The sequence below is a fragment of the Gallus gallus genome, chromosome 19 (assembly GCF_016699485.2).
Source record: "Gallus gallus isolate bGalGal1 chromosome 19, bGalGal1.mat.broiler.GRCg7b, whole genome shotgun sequence".
In the NCBI taxonomy this organism is placed as follows: Eukaryota; Metazoa; Chordata; class Aves; order Galliformes; family Phasianidae; genus Gallus; species Gallus gallus.
In genome coordinates, this window is record NC_052550.1 from 8,507,083 (window position 1) to 8,528,534 (window position 21,452).

General features: G+C 41.7%; 1 protein-coding gene across 6 annotated transcripts in view; it reads left to right on the forward strand.

Annotated features, from left to right (window-relative positions):
• Nucleotides 1-244: 244 nt before the first annotated feature.
• USP6 (ubiquitin specific peptidase 6) overlaps nt 245-21,452 on the forward strand; it is a 60,161-nt gene continuing 38,953 nt past the window's right edge. For 5 of the 6 annotated variants that reach the window (XM_040650526.2, XM_040650527.2, XM_040650528.2 and 2 more), the window contains exons 1-4: nt 245-386; nt 16,055-16,182; nt 20,030-20,135; nt 20,395-20,513. In XM_040650526.2, the coding sequence (XP_040506460.1) occupies nt 329-386; nt 16,055-16,182; nt 20,030-20,135; nt 20,395-20,513 (411 nt within the window). In that variant the 5' untranslated portion in view covers nt 245-328. Of the gene's footprint in view, nt 387-6,164; nt 10,760-16,054; nt 16,183-20,029; nt 20,136-20,394; nt 20,514-21,452 lie in introns of those variants that run through there. The other variant, XM_046902701.1, reaches the window with a different exon arrangement.

Genomic DNA, 21,452 nt, shown 5'->3' on the forward strand with positions numbered 1-21,452 from the left:
GGCGGGAGGCGCCCCGTCACGTGACACTGCCACTTCCCTTGGGCGGAGCCTCTGCTGCCGCCTCAGCTACGGCGCGCGACGTCCGTTAGGAGGCGCCCAGGGAGGGGATTGCAACGGCCCTCCTTCGTCACGTGACGCTCCTGGGCGGGCGGCTGCGTCATGTGACCCGCCATGGAGGAGGTGGCTGGGAGGGCGCGCGGCCGCCTCCTCCCCCCGGCCGCCGCGGCCCGCCCCGCCCCCCCCCGCCCTGTGCTCCGGAGGCGCTAGCGGCGCAGCCCGGGCTCCGCGGCGCCCCGCCGGCCGGCCGGGCCATGGACTGAGGGGCACCATGGGCGCCAAGGAGTCCCGCATCGGCTTCCTCAGCTACGACGAGGCCTTGCGAAGAGGTGAGGGCCGGGGGGGGAGGCGGGAAGGGGGCGCGGCGGGCCTGCGGCGGGGGGCCCGGTTCTGTCAGCGCCGGGGGGCTGCCGACGGCACCGGAGCGGAGCGCAGCGCGGGGGGGCTGCGCCGTTGTGCGCCTGGGGCGCGCTCCCGCTCCCTGTATTTATTTCTCCACACGCGCGCTCTTTACCACCGGGCCCTGAGGAGCGCCCGTCCCCGCGCCCTCCGCCCTGGCGGCGCTGCCCACACCCAGGCTCCGCCGGCACCGGTCGGGCCTCGTCGCTCTGCGGCCCCCCCGAGGGTGGCACCGGGCGAGGCGCGCTGACAGGAGCCGCCCGGCGCCCGCCCCGAGCGTTTACCGCCCCGCAGGGCCGTGGCGCTCCGCTCCGCGTGCTGCTGTGCCGGGCTCCGGCGCTCCCGGAGGGGGAGCAGCGCGTAAACATGGACACGCTGAGCGCTCGAGGCTGCACTCTGACAGCCGGCCCGATCTGCTCCGCTGTCCGAGGACAAAGACAGACGGGGATTTTCGACAGGAGGCGGTTTGCAAGGAGGAGAATTTCTTGGAATTGCTGGGCTGCGTATGTGCGTGATATCGCGCCGAGTCTGGCAGGTCACCTGTTTGATGTTTGCAGCGCTGATAAATTCCGTAGGCTCGGAGTGGTGCATGGCTGCCCTGTTTGTGTCTGCTCGCACCTGAGGAGCACATGACTGATAGGGAGAGCTGGCAGGGAGCAGCGAGCATTAATTGAAGGGGAAGCAAAGTAATGCCAAATGGAATGGTTATGAGATGTTTATTAGATATTCCTCTTTTTTAATGGTGGAGGTGAGGGATGCCATGTCGAGTAGGAAATGGAGCAGTGTATTCTAAATACCATCAAGCAGAGGAAACAGATGTGTGAATTGAACTCCTTTTCATTACAGATTTCAGGCAGAGCAGTCTTGAAGAATTTCAGTTCAAGTGAAAGTATCTGGAGCTCTTCTAAAGCATCTCTGTATATATAGCTCTGTATATTGTATGTATTTTTAGAGGCACTGGAGTCATAAATGTAGTTTGGTAGAGGTGTGATGTTGAATATAGCAGGAAACGTTTGAAATAAACTCTGTGGAGGAGAATTTGTTCATTTGGTCAAGGCTGAAAGCTCATAAATTAGAAAAGCTGTTTGAAATTGTGAAGTTTAAATTTAAACTTGTATATTGCTTCAAAATCTGGAGGCTCATCTGGAAACTGTAGGGAAAAGTTACTTAACATAAAAGTAAGATTAATTCTGAAGTTATTTAAAATTACTTCTTGCACAGTGAATGTAATTTTTCTCTTTAGTGTTATTCTATCTATTTGAATCTTTTAATGCTGTATTTCTGTAGGAAAGCAGTTGTTGTTTCAGGCTTTCCCATACAAATGGATGTTTTGCTGAATGGTTACATGGCTTAACCAGTGAATCTCTGTGCATAAAACAGGCTAAGTATCAAAGCACTGTTCATAAGAAAATAAAAGCCGTGATCAGTTGATGTACCTTATCCAATGTTGTGTCTAGGTTATTAAATGTTGAGAATTTTTTATATTCTATTTATATTTTATGTATCGTAATTTCTCTTGGGGAAGAGCCAAAAGGAGTGAAGGTGAGGAGAGTTCCTGCAGTTAAATGCTCACAATATAAATAACTGTAGCTAAAATGTAACTTCTGTTCAAAGCGATGAAAGTGTGAGGGCAGTGTTAATGGCTCTGTTGGCTCTGGAACATGAGATAGCACTGTGGTTCTTATTTTGTTTATATCTTGCTCATGGGCACGGGCAGCTGACTGCCCTGCGGGTGATGTGGCTGGCGGGTGGCCCTGGTGGAGCTGTCTCGTGGCCCCCAGCACAGCTCACGCTGTGTTACGGTCTTCTTTCACTCTTCTGCCCTTTAAAATCTTTGGTTGTGTAGCTTGGAAGTGGAAAGTAAGGGGTTCTATTTTAGACCTCTCTTTTCTTGGTAGGAATATTGCTGAGGTATGGTCATCTTATTTACAGTAGCCAGAGGCACAACTTTCCCCATTGCTGTGGGAATGTTAGAGGTTTTGAACTTGTACTTATCTTTGAGCGGGGCTCTTCCTGACCTTGTAGACTTTGAGATTGACTTCTTTGTAAGGAAATGAAATTCTTGGACAGTTCATCATAGGTGAAATGAAGTACATACACTGTTGCAAGCTGTACATAATGAAATGGGTTTTCTCATCAAACTAAGCTCGTCATGAGTAGTGATACAAACATAGTTCTTGGGTTTGTTGCTTTCTTCTTACCCCAAGAGATCTGACTGTGTGGTGGTGGTGGCTTTTTGTTTTCCCTAGAGCCGTACTACAAGTCAGGCAGGCTTCCGTGGCTCAGTCCATACCCCTCCTGGGTTTGGGGCCTTCTGCAGCGCATACCTCTCTTTGAGATTGCCCAGTGTGAGGCCTTATCTTATGCTGAGAGGTGGTGCTCTGAAGTCTGCCTTTTCCTCCTCCCCCCTTCTTCTGGCAGCCTTGGCTCCTGCTTTGCTGGGGGCTGCTATGTGCTGCTTTCTGTTTAGAACACTTCAGTGAGGATACCCCAGGAAAGAGATGTCTGCATGCTATTAATTGATGGCTGGCTTCTTTCAGATTTCTAGCTACTGTATTTTCCAATGACTTCAATGCATACTGCTTAAATAACGTTTGGAGTATAAGACAGACGTGGAGCATAAATCTATCAAAGTACTTGAAAATTATGAGATGAAGCAGTGATCACAGAAACTTGGTCTCCTATCAAGATAGCAGGTCACGCTAACTCAGGCTATTTTCAGCTTATGTCTGCTAAATATTCAGTCAGGTAACCACTTAAACCAAGGCAATGTCAATGAACTGTCACGTATCTGTGCAGTTGATGCTGGAGAGGAAGGCTGGGTTTTTTTTTCTGCTAAAAGCATGCTAACATTGCTCTTCCACATGTGCTGGGGTGGAGGAGGAGCTGCAGCAGCATCAGAGTGGCTAATGAGTATTGCCTTCAGAGAAAGTGGCTGCTGAAAGGTCTCTGGGGTCCCTTCCTACCCAAATCAGGCTGTGATTCTCTGCTCATTCATGTCCTCAAGCTTACAGATGTGGTAAGTCTGACAAAAGGATGACGGGAGACTGACTCGTATGTGTCAGTTGATCTCACCCTGGTGACAAAATCCATGGGCTCAGCCCTTGAGCCCCAAGAGGACAACTTCTTTATTACTCCAGACTTTGAAATGAACTTCTTAAATCCCCGGTGCGTTTTTAGGATCCTTACTGAGGTTGTCTAGATCATTTGGGAAGCTTGTGTCAGCTGGTATCTGATGGCTTTGGGGCTCTGTCACGTGATGAAAGCAGGTATGAATGCATCGCTTCTCACTTCCTGTTTATAAATCTGCAGAGCTGCGAGTAGCTGCTCGAATTCACAGAGCAGTAATTATCTCACAACTGTGGCATTTAGTTCTGATGCTTGTTTTGGGAGGATACCTCAGTAGCCTTAGCTGGACATGTAATATTCTGCGCAAATGACTTCTTCCACAAATGGATGGAAAAAGGCTGCCTTTAGAGGCTTTTTCAACCTGTAGTGCTGCAGCATAGTTGCAGTGACTGCTTTCTCTTTTACTTCGTGTTCCAAGATGACAGAAGTGGTTGTTTTCAGTCTCTTCCTATTTACTGTTGGAACATTTGCGTGGTGAATTTCAGTCAGCTAACAGTGTTGCCTTTCCTGAGATGCCCTTGGTTGGTCTTTAGAAGAATTTATGAAATACCATTTGAAAAGTTCTAAATTAGAGAAAATTGTTGTCATCCGATGAAGCTTCTGTGGCTGCTCTGGTTTTGAGGGAGCACTTCAATTGTGTGCACCTTTTGAGCAGGCCTCCGGTTACTGTTGGCTGGCTCCTAAGGCCAGCTCTGCCAGGCACAGCAGTGAGCTGGGCAGTAAGTGCCTGGGTGTGGGATGGGCACACAGTGGGGTAAGTCTGATAAAGCAGTGTTTAAGAGTGCGGGTGTTTCATAAACAGCAAAGGGTTCAACACCTTAAAGCAGAAAGCCCTCAAAACCTGTAAGTATGATGCAGTAAATGTTGGGAGTTCTCTGGTTTCTCACTTTAACAGATTAAATGTATCTTTTAAATAATAGTAGTCTCATAACATTAGGTGCATTGTTATCCTGTCAGCGTGTTACTAGAGATTCAAATCAAAGCAGTCAGGAAAGCTGCCAAGTGAGCGTAAATAGATAATATCATTTCAGCCATGGTGGCTGGAAGCTAAGGGATAAGCTGAACAAATCCTCATTCTGAGTGTCGAACAACTTGGCGTAAGCTACAAGTATACTATCTGGCAGTTATTTACATCATATATTTTCTTATATTGATGTTGTAGATTTAAATGAAGAGCTGAAAACATTCTTGCGTTGTTCTAGAGAAGACATGCCTACATCTCATTGCTCATCTGCCTCTTGGTTGTTCTGCTTTGTCTTATGTTCTAATCAATGAAATCAAGTTATTCACGGTCAGCTCTTTCTAGTCAGTATGTAGTTGTTACGTGTGTAACAGCAGGCTTGGTTGGTTCTTTTTTATATTTTTAGTAAATATACATACCCAGAGAGATTGTTAAGCTTTCATCCTTACAGATTTTCAGGACCTGTCTGGATAAAGCCCTCTGCACTCTGGTCTGAGTTGCTCTGACTCAGCTTTCAGCACAGGGCTGACCTGCATGACCTTCTGAGATGCTTTCCGACCTGATGGATGCTGTGAAATATTTCTGTTCCTTTTCAGCTTGGCAAAGCCCTGTTTTTATGGAGTATAACTTCAGGCTTTTATGTCTACCTGACAATATCCTAGAGAGATGATAAAATAAGACAAAAATAGGAACCTAAGAAGCTTTTCAAAATGATATGAAGCATCTCTAATGAAATGTGAAAGACAAAAAAAAAAAGGGGGGGGGGAACGGGACAGGCAGACACAGCTCCTTGAGTCCTGCTGCACTTGATCCATACCAGTATTGGGCTTTCTGGCTGCTGGCACTGTGAGAAATCAGTAAAATAACCTCCTTTCCCTTTCTTATGCTTAAACTGAAGCCAGCCCACTGTCTCATTTTGTAAGTATGGCATTCAGTTCTTTAGTCCTCTTAAAAAATGAAATTGCCTTCAAAACCTGGGCCTGTGAAGGGAGGACAAGCCATGTGAGAATAAAGAACATGGCATTAGAAAGTGATGTGGTTAGGTGAGACCTGGCATGTCTATTTAATTTTATAAATTAAATTGTACGACTGCTACTTTATGATAGGAGCCATTATGATTTTTCTGTAATTGAAAAAAGAATCAGGCATTACTACTGTCTGTCACTTTTAAATGATTGCATATGTTCTGAAAATTAGATGGGTATTTATTTTTGTTAGCTTGTGAATTCCCAAATTCATTCTAAATAAGTCGGTATGTGGGGAGTGTCTAATGAGTGTGTCTAATGGGTGCTGTAACCTTGAGGCCTTATCTTCACGTACCAGTTATTTTTCAAATAATCCTGCTTGCTTTTATCCAAGAAGAAATTCAAAACAGTGAACATACAGAAAGGAAAAGGAGGAGGTGCAGAACAAGTGTTGCATTTCCAAATACTGGAATTGTTTCTATCTACAGAGCAAGTTATTTCAAGGACTGTTCATAAGGCAGAGCTGTTCAGTTGTAGGCTGTTGTTTGTCAGTGGGTTTTTTGTTTGTTTTTAGGACTCTCTGGGTTATTTAACCAGTGTGGTGGTTGGTGAAGCTTTTCCCAGCAGGGAGCTGTGCACCCCACAGCCAGGCAGGTGCTGTAGGAGCTGCTGTCTGCAGGAGCTGCAGCGCGGTGCTACTGCTGCTGGCTGAGAGGCTGGGAATGCATCCAGAAGAGTTTGGTGTCATGCCACAGGATCCCTTACAGAATAAAGCGCTTATGGACACCTCTGAAGTGCAGCTTTGTTCCTAGCCAGTGGAAGTGGTGTGAGTTTTTCTGACTGTCCTTGACTGGTTAATTTTTTGCCCTTGTAACCAGTGACACGTTGGCTGTCAGCATTGTTACTGCACCCTAGGTAGCCAGCAGCACCAAGCTATGTGCTGCTAACAGAAATACTTGAGTAACACGTGGGACTCGGTGTGAGTGGAGACTACTTCGCAGCATGTGATGTTCATTTTGAGCTGCTCCAGGTCGGTGCTGGCTGGTGGCTGGGTAGTATGAGGGACACGTGGTGGGATGGGAAGTGTGACGAGGGCGTGTAACACGAGTCTGCAGGCTCTTTTTCATGCAGATGTTTAGAACTGCGTTTTGCAATCTATCCTTGAGTAATATTCATAACAAAAACAGCCATATTCCTTATTTAGGTTCCTATATAGGAAATAAAGTTTTGGAGGTTAGTTCTAAATAAGGCTTTCAATTTTTAAGTACTTTTAAAACAAGTTACTTAATTTGTTATTGCTTGAAGCAGTTGTTTTTTGTTTAAGTTATAGTTAATCTAGATTACTGTGAATATCCTTGTGATATTTGCAGTATTGAAGAACTACAGAAAGCATCTTTAACATTTAATTTTCATATGAAAAGGTCATTTACATAATGAGACAATGAAGCCTTTGGGCAAAGATGAATGTAGAAGAAAAAAATCCGTTAATGTAGATTCTGCCTCTGAGTTTGAAAGGGTCTGATTCACAAAACTTTGAATACTATATTATTGCTAGCACTTAATGGAAGGAAAATACCCTGCTTGCTTGAAGGGTGGCAAAATCCTGATGCACGTTCTGTTTTGTGATGTTTTAAGGGACATCTCGTTTTTGTTAGCGATGACTGTTTCTGCATAGCTTTCTTCTTTTCAGCTGAGCTGTATAATAATCACTACTTTTTTATGTGGTGAATCTGAACACCTTGGAGAAGTGGGTTTATCACTCGCCTGTGCTTACAGCTGAGCATGGTTGGTGAAGGCCTTGTAGGTGAGGACGGGCTTGGAAAGAGTGCCCACCTTCTGGCTGCAGTTTTATTGAACTGATGGGAAAGCTGTTCTGGATTTCTGATTCTTAATTGGTCTTCGTTTGGAACAAAATACATCTGCATATAATTTCTGTAGTGTTTCAACCAAATCTGTTTACAACCGATGCAAGTCACGATCGGTCTCAATAATCTTTTGTGTAGACAGTTACGTCACTCATCACAGTGACAATAACTCCAGAAATCCTTCATTGTTTTAGTGTAATCCTGATGGGAAGCTGAGTTCTGTGAGGCAGAGATGTGTGTTTGTTAGTTAAATAATCTAGTAGTTTTTAAAAATGACTTCCTTTGAAAGAGTCTGCTAACATTTGAAACAAGGCCTTCATTTGCCTTTGAGGCAAAATGGGATAAGCCTGGAAAGGTTTGGACAGTTGATAATCAAAGCAGTTTGCAGTGGATGGGGTTTATTTCCCAGTGTGTGCTTTATTTAATGTAAAAGTGGCCCATGCACTAAATTTGTTACCTCCCTGAATCACTGCTTGTCCTCTTTTGCTCTGTGAGCACCTCTGCTGCAGCGATTGGCTCTTGTAGGTAGGTGACACGGCATGTGGAAGGACCGGCCATGGTCTGTGGGGTTTTGAAATCCACCTCGTTTGTAGCTGTTAGGGCACAGAGCAAGCCTCCCCTGCCACGTGGAAGCTTGCAGGTGAGGCCAGCAGCCAGTTGTGCTTACTGCATGCTGTGACAAACCAGTCAGCTCTTCTGGAGTGCTGCCTGTGAGCTGCACAGGTGAAGTATTCACCTGTGATTAAGAAGGAATGTGCTTCAAACCATTCTGGGGTTCCTGGGAAAGGACACTGTGGAAGCCAAGTACCTGCTGCAGGGGAAACGTGGAGCCAGGCTTTCTGGTGTCTTATATAACAGTTATTTTGATGGTGAATTTTCTGTGTTCAAAACCTTTGAAGCTGTTTCACTTAGAACTGTAGGTAATAGCTGGCTTCTTGGAACTATACAAGGGTAAAAGCACCATGTAACTTGGCTCCAAGTCAGTTTCAATATAAAACTTTAACCTTTTTAAAATTGTAAATAAATAACTTCAATGGCTGTGCAACATCAGATCTTAGATTGCAGGGAAAGGGGAAGAAAAATTACTATGTACTTTGTAGTCGTAGAGAAAGAACATTGAAAAGGAAGACTTGATGCTTCAAGAATAATGTTGCAATTGTTCAGAGTCTGAACTGGATCCAGGAGCTCTGAGAGGTAATGCCGCCAGGCCAAAATAGGATGTTCTTGCCTTCTACATAGAGATATATTTCTCTGACTTCAAAATAACACCCATTACGACCAACTCCCTTCTGATTCTTCCTCACATAAGCTATATTTGGTATTCACATTGCACTGGTCTTATTTTAAGTGGTGTTTGTGTCATTCATTCATACCATACAGGTACTTAGTATAAAACACACGCTTGTATTTCCTTTGCGTTTTAAATTGATATTCCTTGTCTTAATGCACGGTGCTAGTGGTTCAGGTTTTGTCCTGCTGCAGGCTTTTTTGGCCTGTTCAGTCATGAACTGAAAGACTTGAACAGGTATTGTCCCAGCAGAACTCTGCAAATGATCATAAGACTGATTTAGTTGGATTTTGGCAATTATTTGAAGTGATCACTGTTAATTTGTCAGTTTGGGAATTGTTATTTTGAAGATCTGAAGCCTCAAATGGAAAAAAATTGGAAGTTTGTGAGCACAACAGGAAGTGCTGTGTGCAGTCAGTCTGGGTGGAAAGGACAGAGTGGTGAGTTAACAACTGGAGCTTTCGTTCTGCAGATTGCTATTTCTTCTATAAATGAACTTGAATATGGCAGCATGAATCTATTCTGGGCTGAAGAAGTACTTCCTTTCAGGCCATGTTTCTAGTAGTTAGATGTCCAGAAACAAGAGCTTCTCTGCACTGGAAATTTCCTACTCTTGCGAAGAAGAATCTTACTGCATTTTATCTGACATTGTGATACAGTTAAATACTGGATTTCAGCTCAGAAATTAGGGAGGTGAATTTGCACTTCATATAGCTGAAGCAGCTTTGCTTTAAGAAAAGTAATTGCTGGCAGTCGGTGCCATCAGTATTACCTGCTCTGTGTTCCATAGGGGTGTTAATGAAGGCTGTCATCAGTGGAAAAGTAAAACAAGTACTTTATGGTCCCCCATTCTGAAATATTGCAGCTAATGACACGTTCCTTCTGTTCCTAAAGAATTACAATCAATCTTTTTGCCACTGACAAATTTCCCCCCCCCGTTTTTTTTTTGTTACCTGCAGCTCTATTGTCATCTCATGGTCTTGGTTAAAGAATGGCTGTTTAAGTGTCTTGTAATAATGAATCTTATTCCCTAAATAATGAGTAAAAATTGCTCCATTCAGATGTCTCAGTAAAGACTTAGCTATCTTAACACGGCGCTTGGCAGTCACAATATGCAACAGGAATTTAAGGATTACAGCAACATAATTTTGGTATTGAAGAAGAAAAAAGTTATTCAGTCTTTTTCCCTTTTTCCCCATTCATACCTATTCTTTGGCTCTTGGTGGCTCATCCAGGGGATAAAGCTTTTCTTGGCTCTATTAGACCTAACCACAGAGCATATCAAAGGTATGACATCTTGTGTGTGGAGAGCAGAAGATTTAGTTATTACAATAGGATTTGCCAGTTTTCTGTAACGTGAATACTTAGCATTTATGTGACACTTTTAATCTTCAAAGAGCTTCCTTCTCACAGTTACCATCCTCAAAAAGAATGCCATTAAGTATTACTAGCCTGTTTTATCCATCTGTAAAGTATCTCTATCAGGGCACACACTGTCACGTTGCTATTTGGATTATGTTTGTTGCAAGCAAAGCTAATCAGCGCAGGTTCTGTGACAGCCCTCCCCATAAGGCTGTGTGGATGGGAATTGCTACATAATAGCCCCAGCAGTGAAATAATCCTCCCACCATCTGAGCAGTGAAATCTTACTGGCTATGTTTTATATCCTCAAGAATTAAAGGAGTCTGGTTTTATGTGCTCTCCACATCTCTTACCTACCCTGTAAGCTGCAGAAGAAAGCTGAAAAAACCTGAAAATTGAGAAGTCTCTGCAGGCCGTTAAAATAACTTTTACCGTATGTACTCCTGGACATTTAAATGCAATAGATTGCAGTCTTAAAGACCAAGTAATTACCGTTATCAATTAGAGAAGTGGTAACCTTGTTCTCAGCAGGTGCTCAAAGCTGTTGCCAGCCTCAGTTCACCACGGGATGGCATTGCCCTGACCGTGGCCCTTTCCGGGCATCCCTTGCTTCTTCCCAGCTCCTGGAAGCTCCTGTGTTCTGGAGGAGTTCTCACTGACCGTAGAGAGAGGAGAGTGCCCAGAGCCACACAGGCAGCTGTGGGAGCAGCGCAGGAAAGGGAGGAAGGCAGAGGTATGCACTTGAAGCAGTGTTTAACACAGAACAACCCAGGGTTAGGGGAGCCCTCGTGGGGGGCAGCCCTGCATGGAGCACCCACTGCCCTGCAGCAAATCCGTGGCTCGTTGCTCTGCTCTGAGATTTTTTCCAAACATTTTCCTTTCATGTTTTACCTCGTTGAAGATTTTTAATAATTGCTTTGGTTCTTGACAACTTCATAACCGCAGCCATTGAGTCACAATAAGGACTAATGAAAAAAGTAATAAAATTTCCATGTATAACTAGGATGAAGGTTCCTGAGGGAAATATTGAGCAAGTGATTACAGGGAAGATAATTGTCTGGTTAGAGAATTATATACCCTGTGAATTTGATATTGAACCTGTAAAATTGTCATTTAAAAATCAAAATATTAGAAGTATTAAAATCAGAGGTGGTACTCAGAACTTGAGCTAGGTGAGTTTTGCTTGCTTTCTGAAGAATAATCAAGTCTGTTGTTTTAAAACTCAGTTTCAGTTATTTTTAGTAAAGGATGAACGCTGATGGCTGCAAATTATTGCTTGCCTTGTGTACTTGAGATCTGCAGGGCAGATTTCTTTATAGCAAGCTGTCTTTTATCCAGGAGTGACTGGAATAAGTAGTAGGAATTCTGATTTCTTTTTTCTTAATTATTTTGTCTTGTGTTTGTTGAGCATTGCGGGCATTTTAATGCTTAAGAATTCTGGGGGGGAAAAGCACCATCCCTGCTAGGTATTCTGTAAGCTACCTCACTCAGTGAGCTCAGAGTGTATTTACCCTTCCTCTCAGCAGAGCTTTCTATCCTCTTTTTATTTAAATGAAATATTTTAGGCTTTTGATACTTAAAGATCTTGTCCAGTGTTGGTGCTGTTACTGCTGCTTATAGCAGTGTAAGTGATGCTATGCATGCTGCTTTGAGGCTGGTGGTGTAAGTAGAAGTTACCAACTTGCTGAGTTGCTTTCAGCAGTCACTGCTGCCCCAGTAGGATGGCAGTGAAGACAGCAGGTAGGATGTAGGTTCTGTGGTTTGTTACAGGGGCTTTTAATTGGCTTTCAGTTTATAGCAGCCGTGGCAGACTAACTCCACCTACTCTCTGTTGCGCTGCTGGGGTTCTGTCCTTTTCACAGGTTAAAGCTGCTCCTTTGTACAGTGCTTTTACAGAGTGTTTTAGATCATTTATCAAACATCTGTCTAATGGAGACTAGAATTTAGATTCATTTTAGTGTTGAGACAATTAAGACGGAGAGGTTAAGTGTCTTTTGCCTGAATGTCTCAGGCAGTCTTAAAGAGCTGCATGCTGTGCTTTTATTCCTCTCTCTTGCTACAACAGCCAATTTTTCATGCTTTAGAAGGCTACATTTCATATCTCGTTCTGCATCATCACAGCATTTTTATATTTGCTTGGATTTTGAAGATCAGGAGAAGAGGCATTGCAAAGGAGGGCATTTGTGTCTGATCTTGACTTTCCTCATAAATGTGAAACAGAAACTTAAAGTGTGCATACTGTGCTCATTCCTTGCACATGTCGTAGGCAAGGTATATAATAATTATGCTATATAAGCTATAATAAAACCATTAAGCCTGACTAACCACTTTTTTTAACCTATACATAAGCTTCCATCAAAATTACTATCTATTTCTTATAATGCTTAAGACTCGTGTGATCTTTTGCATCTTAAGCAGCAGTGCTTGCTCACAGACTTTGGTGTTACTTGTCATTGCACCTGTAAATCTTTAAACTTTGCAAGGGTGGTGGTGAGCAGCTGTACGCATGAGCTGGGGTGGTGAGTTGGAGAGGGTGTTGCATGAGGTACAAGCTGGTTGCTGGTGCTGAGCAGGCAGTGGTGCATGGCAGTTGTTTCCTTTGTGACCTCAAGTGTTCTTGGTGGTGTCTTTTTTTTGTAATTTATAGAATTTGGGCTGATTTTAACTGTTTTCATGTGCTCTTTGAAAGAGCTGTGCTATTGAAGTAATTTGTAAGATCCTTAGGGACTGATGAGTCTAACCTAGGGAAGTATGGTAGGGCAAGCACTTCTGCTAGTGAGGAATTGACCTCAAGTTGACCATGTTTTCTAGCTCTGCTTCCAGGCTAGGCAAGGAGCCAGCAAGGAGCTTTAAGTCTGGGGCTGGGTGCTTAGGCATGCATAGTTTGAATTGTGGGTACAGCTTTATTCTGAAAGGAGAGCTCTATGATGAGAACTGGCTGATGGGCACCTAGAGTGAAAGCAGCAGAGAGAGGGGGGCTTCCAGCATGGAGCTGTATAATGGCGCAGTTGGCTTTGGAAGGTGCTATACAACCTTTGAGCTGGACTGCTGTTAGTTTAAAAAAAATACTAGAATCGTAAATCCATACAAACAGCATTAAGTTTAAATAACACTATTAAACTAAAAATAACCTTGGCAATTGGGTGAGCTGGAGGTTTGTTACAATTACTGTAAGTTGCTGTGACATTTTTAGCTGAGGTTGCATGGTTTCATTTAAACTTTATTAAACAAACTGGAGCTCCAGTATTCCCTGGAGAGTTGGATGCTGCACTAATCTTCTGTTAAACTGTCTGCAGCGTTGCTGGAAGGCATCCAGCCTAGGTAGTGCTCTGGAGGTTTGTCCTGCCTAGTAAGGCTGCCTGGACAGAACGGCACAGCCTGTGACCTTTCCTTTGGTGGGAAAGACGTCTTGTTTCAGGGATATGATGTGGCAGCAGGCTGAGTCAGATACAATTGTAAGAACTAGAATTCAGTATGTAACTACTGAAACTTGCTTTTATTATTTGGAATTGGATCCTTACAATAAGAAGGTAGTTTCTGTAGTCTTTAGATGTGTAGAAGTAGGCACGTGGTTCCAGTTAATAGTTGCACGGCTTTCTATGCAATGAGATTAAGGTTCTGCCACCTGTTACTGGTAGGAATGACAATGTGTTTTGCTGTGTTGACTATCATAAAATTATTTTGGGAAGTCTTACGTGTGCTGTTTTTCACAGGTTGTGAATGCAGCAGCAGTGTCTGAGCACAGCGTCTGTGCATGTGTTGGGAAAGCAGTGTGGGATGGGCTTTGTAGGTGTTGTAGAGACAAAAAAAGACCTCCAGTGAATCCCGGGAAGTGCTGTTCAAGGCTGCTGTTTGAAAGCTGAGGGCAGTGTTTGACATTGACCTCTTAATAGTATCAGTTTTGCATAAATAACACCTCTGACCTCAGTTGGACTGCCCATTCAGTGTAGGATTTGTGCAACTGAGAGAGAAACAGTAGCTTGTGGGTGTGTGGGTGTGCTCATTCTTATTACTGTAATAAATGTATTGCTGCTGGGAGTATTACTTTCCTAATTTAGGACTTATTTCTTCTCATCACGCTCTACCTCTGCATCAAATAATTGGAAGTTTTTTGTTGAGATTTTGTATTCAAATATTTTGTCTTCCAGACTTAAACACTGATAATATCTTTTTTTCTTCTCTACTCATTTCAGTAATACTTTCATGTGCCTTGATCTAAATATATAATGAATTTATTTTTGTGAAGCTTTGCAGATGATTTGAGATGACCTGCTTCAGTCACTTCAATGTGTCCTGGGGATGGAAGGGAAATGATTATCTTTTCTGTAATTCCATGACCTGTTTTGTAGTTTCTGAATGCAAACAATAACATTAAGTCATCTCTAGTGCTAGTAATTCAGGTTTGAAACATGGCATGGACTGGCAGTATCATCTTATCGGCTACTTTATGTCATACTGACAGTTCTTTCTGAGGGTGTGAGCAGTGCTGGTTGGCTTCTCCCTGCCCATCCTGCTGCCAGCCCATCCCCTGGCAGGACGCTGGGCACTGCTGTCTCAGGACAGTGCATTTCAACACCACGTGTGCCAGGTAGCAGCAGTATCTCATCATATTTTTCCCTTATAATTGGTCTATACTTATATTAATATAAGACATGATGATAATAATTTGAGTATATCTTAGCCAAATTCTTATTTATCGGTAGCACCAGTGCTGTGTGGATCACACTTCAGGTGTATTTCTGAGATTCCTGGATTCTTTTTCTGATGTGTAAAAAAAAAAAAAAAAAAAAAAGTCCCCAGAATCTATAATAACATTTGAAAAGAAACTTGACCCAATTTTTCCTCTTACGCACAGCTGTAAAGTCACCAGGCTACTTCAGTGCTGATGAGGTTTGAAATTCAGAGGGAACATTTTGACGTGATTTGCTTTTCAAGGAATGATTTTTTTGGATGAACTAATTGAAATTTAGAAGCTATAAAGAGTGCTGGATTAAGTTTTGAAGTGTTCTGTTTTATTTTGGCTGACAAAAACCTTGACATGCTTTTGGCCACTTGGAGTTGCTCTGTCTGACTGGTGATAGCAAGGAAAGGAAAATGTCTTCCTATAAATACAGTGCAGTAGCTGTCACGTACAGCATCAGTTCCTTGGTGCCTGGATGGTAAATAGCTCTTTCTGCAGTACATGGGAACTTACACTGTGTCCTGGATCCCATGCGTTATGCTCTGCAGCTTGATTTTGACAAAGCACTTGTTCTGTTCCTTGAGATACTTCACTAGAGTACTTGATGGTGGTGGGACTATAGCAATTCTTTGCCTTATTCGGAGCTTCTTAACCATATTGTTAGAAAATTGCCTTACACTTGTGAAATAGGAAGGTAGGGCTGCTTTTGAGGACAGTCATATGCAAGTATGTAGGGGATCTCTTCAAACTCCTCATGTGTAAAGCTTGTGAAAAGTTTGAACAGGTTTCAGCTGGTAGTCAGATTTTGACTGTGGGAAAACCTTAGGCAAAGAGTTACTTTTAGTCCACACTAGCTTTCCTGTTGAATTCATGTTTTGCTCTACTATCTTATAAGCCGTTAAGTGGTGACCATGTATTTTTTTACTGCAGAAAAGTAGGCTGGTTGCAAGATGGGGTTGTTTGAAGTGTCCTGCTGGAGCTGCTCTCAATTATACTCACTGCTGTTGGTTTACAGATCATCTCCCTGCCTTGTGTGCAACATAAAATTGATCATAATACTACTTAATTTTCCTTTTGTATGAGAATAATGGTACTTAATTTACAACAAACTTATAATACGTTATTGTAGTCAAAGAAAATTTAGGCAGCAAACTGATTGTAATTGCTGTTAACTTTCAGTTTTCTCTAAGATTAGAATATTGGGTCTCAACATCTACCGCTGCCTGGGTAAAATTACGCATTTGATTTCTTCAGATCTTTTTATTTTATGGTAAGCGTAATCTGTATAGATTCTTCTTTTCTATGACATTACTGACAAAATCTTTTTTCTCCTCTGACTCAATACAGTTACAGACATAGAGCTAAAGCGACTGAAAGATGCTTTTAAGAGAACTTGTGGACTCTCGTATTATATGACCCAACAGTGCTTCATCAGGGAAGTTCTCGGTGATGGAGTCCCTCCAAAAGTTGCTGAGGTAATGTGTGAACTTCTCTGGGGAGGTGTGTGGTTGATAATGTATACCCATAGATGTGCGTACACAAATGTGCCTATAGAGATATACAAGCAAATTTAATTTCTTTCCATTTTCCATGCAGTACCAGTGTGTGTTCTGTATCTGAAGATAATGTAGGAATTACGGCCCTTTTTATGCTTGTAGTGGATTTCTTGTTTGTTTGTTTTTCCTGGCTCTAAAGTAGCTATATTAAGACTTAAACTATAGTTTTCAGCAGAGCTGTGCGTTTTCTTTTAAAGTAATAGCTTCAATGTAATATAAAGGTAAATTACTTACATATGCAGTGTAGCCTTGAAGGCATCTTTTGAAATCAGAATGATTAGAAGTAGAAAGGGTGGAATTCAAATCTCTGCCATAACACTGGGTCCAAACAGAGCACAAATTTAGTTCTAATAATTTATCCCCTCAAGCACTTGCAAATGCATTAAACTTTGGTAATAGCAGATGATGATCTGAGCATCCTATGGGAGTTTAATGTGTTTGGGTAGCACCGTGTCTCTCAGCAGAATGAAATTGCAAGTTATACATAATGTCTTTGATAGGATGGGATCCTTCTATACTGTGAGCCTCATTTAAACTCACTTGCCTTCAGACATCTTGCAGTAGTCTTGAGTGCGTAGCAATGGAAGTGATAGCATGATAGGTGGACAAGGAGAGCAGCTCCCAAAGGTATTGTGCAAAACTATATGGACATAGATGTCTTCAGGGAATCTGTCTAGTAATAACCTGAATTATGTCAGGTAATAGCTTTGGTATGGAAGTGAATGAGATTTTATAACTTCCTACTACCTTGTTGCCCAGTGTTTCTGTGGAGGTGGTCTAGAACACCCACTGCAGCTGCTATTCTGCTTCCTATTGCTGCAAAGATAGCAGTGGTAGGTTTTTCTGTACCTTGTTATATAAATGGCAGTTAAGTAGTTAATAGAAAGTAGCTAGTCTGTGTTAGGTGTTTCCTTTGCTTCTGTTTGCTGGTACAGCGCTATGTGGCTTAGCCAGATCTACCCAGCAGCCTTGGCAAGTCTGTGGCTGGTTTTGTTTGGTTACTCCCAGTTCTGGCTGAATTTTTGACATGGAAACCGCACCTGAGATGATATGAGCTAGCAACTCATTCATGTGGATCTGGTATTTAGCTGTTTTCTTCCACCCTTTGCTTGTGCTGTAAGATGGAGGACTCTGGCTGCAGCAGTCACTGCTGTTACTGGAGAGGAAAGATTTGGGGTCCTGCAACTTTCTTCTTGCTCCATTTAAGCTGTGAACTTCTTGTAGAATTCCAGCTCTTCCGGGCTGAAGTACTCAAGGGTTAACTCAAGGAAACACGTCTAACTTACTGTTGTAAATAGATGTTTCTGACATTCATCTTTGAATCTCAGTTCATTTTTTTTGAGTAACTCAAAGGAGACATCAGCCAGCCTCTTCAGAAATGGAAGTCATTAAACATGTAGTGTGTTTGGGGCAATTTTCAGCTACAGGTTTAAGCTTCACTGCGGTCCTCTTGCACGTATTTATGGCAGTTAGTATGTTTTTGTTATTGCTCAGAAATCTCTGGAAAGGGTCAAATTACTACTATGGTGATTCTTAAGTACTTTGCCATGAAATTTAATATAAGTGATTAAAATTCTAAGAGCTGAATTTTCTTATATTAATGACAAGTAGCGATGAGCTGATCGTCTCAAAAGTCATCTTCTGAACGGCGCAGGAATGTTTTACTTTCTCTGAAGCCTTTTTCTAGGGTAAAGAAAAACTTGCAATCAAAATTTGATAGATTTTTCTTTACTGGTGTAAAAGAGACAAATCCTGGTGAGATACTTTACAGTGAATGTAAAAAAAAAAAAAAAAAATCTTGATGCTTGTCATGTCTTGGATAAACTGTTTCCTGGCATGTAGACCCGAGTGAGTGAGATAGTAATGTTGGTCTTGTTTTGGGAGACACGATGCTCACGTTTTGCAAAGGGATTTCAGTCTGTTAAGAATTGATTTTTCTCCTTAATACACTTTGTTGTAGTGGGCTGTCAGGCTCCTTTGAAAGGCACAGCTGATAATAGATTGCACTCGATTACACAGAATGTTCTGCACAGTTATGGTAGGATATAGATGTTCTCTTATAGTATCTGAAATGTGATTTGTGCAGTTATTTCATAGCGGTTTCATGGTCAGCTTAATTCTAGCTACTTATTCTGGCCTAGAGGTCAACTGCTTTGAGTGAACTGGATTAGTGAAAGCTGGTAACAAAAATGATTATTTCAAATCCAAATTTGTTCCCTGATCTCATTCATAGTCCTGCTACATGAATGCTTGTTTTGGCATAGATACAGGAAATGGGTTGTGGGAGTTGTTGGGCAGGGAAAGGTGCTGGGTTAAAGCAGTGATAAAGCTGCAGTGTTGAGAAGCAGAGAAGAGAAAGTACTTAAAACAAACATGCACACAATTTCTAATCATACTTAAATCCAGTTGGTAATTTATTTTATTTATGGCTTAGGCTTATTCCTGTATTCTTTTATAAAATAAATTTAGTATTTATAGTGATGCAGTCAGTGGATGCATCCAGTAGCTTTATGATCTCAGCTCTGTGAGAGGTCCTAATACCTGTAGGTTTTGTACAGTGGTTTTCAAATGATTGTCTGTTCTGTTGGTGATTCACAGAGTAGTGACTCTGTCTACAATAACATAGAAGCCCCACTGACCTCTGAACTTGCTATTGCTATGTGGCTAAGTTGTCATATAAAGGATATGCTTTTAGGGGAGAAGAATGAAAAAACAGTATGTAACTTCACATACACATCCTGTTTGTAATACTGTTCATTTAGAATGTAATACAAAGCAAAGCAAACACTATTTAACATGTACATAACACTTTTATTTCTAGAAGGTGAGCTCAATTTCTTTATTTTGCCCTCTCTTCCTCTCTTTTTTTTCCTAAATATAACTTCTTTAAACTAAAGGTCAGCACATAAATCTGCTATCCAAACTGTGATCAGTGACAAATCACTTTGTTATGCCCTTTCACAGTAATAGTTCCCTTCAGCTGCACTTAATGCTTTCTCTTTATGGTTAGATGCCCTGTGTGATACCTATAAGAAAATCATACCAAAAAAAAACAGAAGTGCTGAAATAATTCTTCTATATAAGAGTAATGTATAAGTTCTGACTGCATTATTTTCTTAAACCTGAAGTAGATATCTCTCTTATGATACTAATGAGGTACTGGTGCTTGTGGGAATATATTCTGGGATTTAAAGGAGGAGTGCAAGTTGGGAAAGCGGTACAACAGATGTAAATCCCACTGTTGGCAGAGTAGTGTACTATCCTGGAGTGGTCATTGTAGCAATACGGGCAGTGTACAAACAGTTAAAAGCCTGGTTGTTTTTTCCCTGTCAAATCTTTACAAATCAGCAATTTTTGATGGTTTACTGAAAGCACATCTCCACTGATTGGGTAATGAAGCTCTTATTGCTTCAACAACCTCTTGGTAGTTCTGAGGTTATCATACCCCAATCTTGGAGGAGAGTCCACCTTAATTACCTTGATAAAAAAAGAGTAGAGAAATAGCATGTGTGAATGAATCCTTCTTTGCAGGATTGTAGTTTTTTAAAAATATCTGTTCAGGAAAAATGTCTTTCACTAATTGAAAGATCCTCAAAAGACAACTTTATAACTGGAGTATCTACAAAGGTGTTTCAGAGTATTAAAAGTGTTTAGCTGTCTGTGAGGTGATTAACTGGAAAAAACATGCAAAATAGAGCCCTGCTACAGCTTCTTGCTTTCCATCCTCTCTTAACTCTGTGGTTTACCTTCTGCTTTATTCTCCTAGGTTATCTACTGTTCATTTGGAGGAATATCCAAGGGGCTGCACTTCAATAACTTGATAGTTGGATTAGTTCTACTCACGAGAGGCAAAGAGGAGGAGAAAGCAAAATGTAAGTAATGTAACTTAAAAAGCAACAACAGGATAGTGTGTATAGAATATGCTATTGTACTTTGTATTAATGGTCAGTGGTAAAAGAAAAAGGAAATATTTCTCAATCCAAACCTTATTGAGCTGTATTGAAATTGAATCAATGCAAGTTTTCAGTGCTTTAGTTGTTGCATTGCTTTTGGCATTCTTAGCCAGTTCTAAACCTGGTATTTGAAAAGTATAGCTGCAGTAGTTGCTTAAACACTTTTCTTCTTCCTCAGACATTTTCAGCCTCTTTTCTAATGAATCTGGGAGTTATGTGGTTCGTGATGAGATGGAGAAGATGCTGCATGTGGTTGATGGGAAAGTCCCAGAGTCTCTCAAGAAATGTTTCTCTGAGGTATTTCATACAAGTTTTGTCCTATTGCATTAAAAAAGTGACTATTGCATCTTGCAGTTTTTCTGCCATACACAGGCTAGTGCATTGTTTAAACATTGGGAAAGCTAAGTTCTTTATCTTGTAATATACACGTGATGTGCACTGATGTAAATAGCAACTTGGTGTGTACATGCAAGAGTTCACTGTTCGGCTTTGCTTACTGTGCTGCTTTGGAAGATACTGTTTCCCAAGAGTAACTGTGGTATCAAGTGAATTTAAGTATGAATATCGCAGGTATAATTTTATTTATCAGCTTGTCATTCTGTTGCAGTTGGGAAGAAAAGCTAGAACACAGATCTGTGAGGAGAAAAAAAATCTGCTCCTTTGATTTTAGAAAGAAGCCTACTAGCAGTGGTTGCTAAAAAAAAACCAAAAAAAAACAAAAAAAAAACTAGCTTTAGAGTAGTCCTCATGAGAGGACTAGAGAGTAGTCCGAGTGCCTACCAGGAGCTACATTTATTTATGCACTGGATTCTTTGAGAATTGTAATTTTCATGAAGCTTTCTGAAGTCTCTATCTTAAACAGGCTACTTATATTGACTTGTAGATATTCACAGCTACTTCTTTCTCACTAGTCACCCTAAAAAATGCCAGGTTTGTTTAATTTGTCTCTTTTTGTATCAGAGGACTACAGACCACTAAAATCTAGTTGTCATTCTCCATTCTACTGAATAGCTAGTTGAGGAGCTTACATTGTGGATTTTGGATTGCCTTATTGCCTTACATTGTATGGTGTACTGTATTTATGGTAACTTTGTGCTGTGAGGCTTGTGACCAGCACTGGCTGAGGCAAACTTGTTTAATCTGGCATGGTATCGTGTTGGCTTTGTGGGCAGTGATTACATTCTTCATTCTTGACTGGAATCATAAATCATATGTATGCTGCAGTCCAGTTTCTAG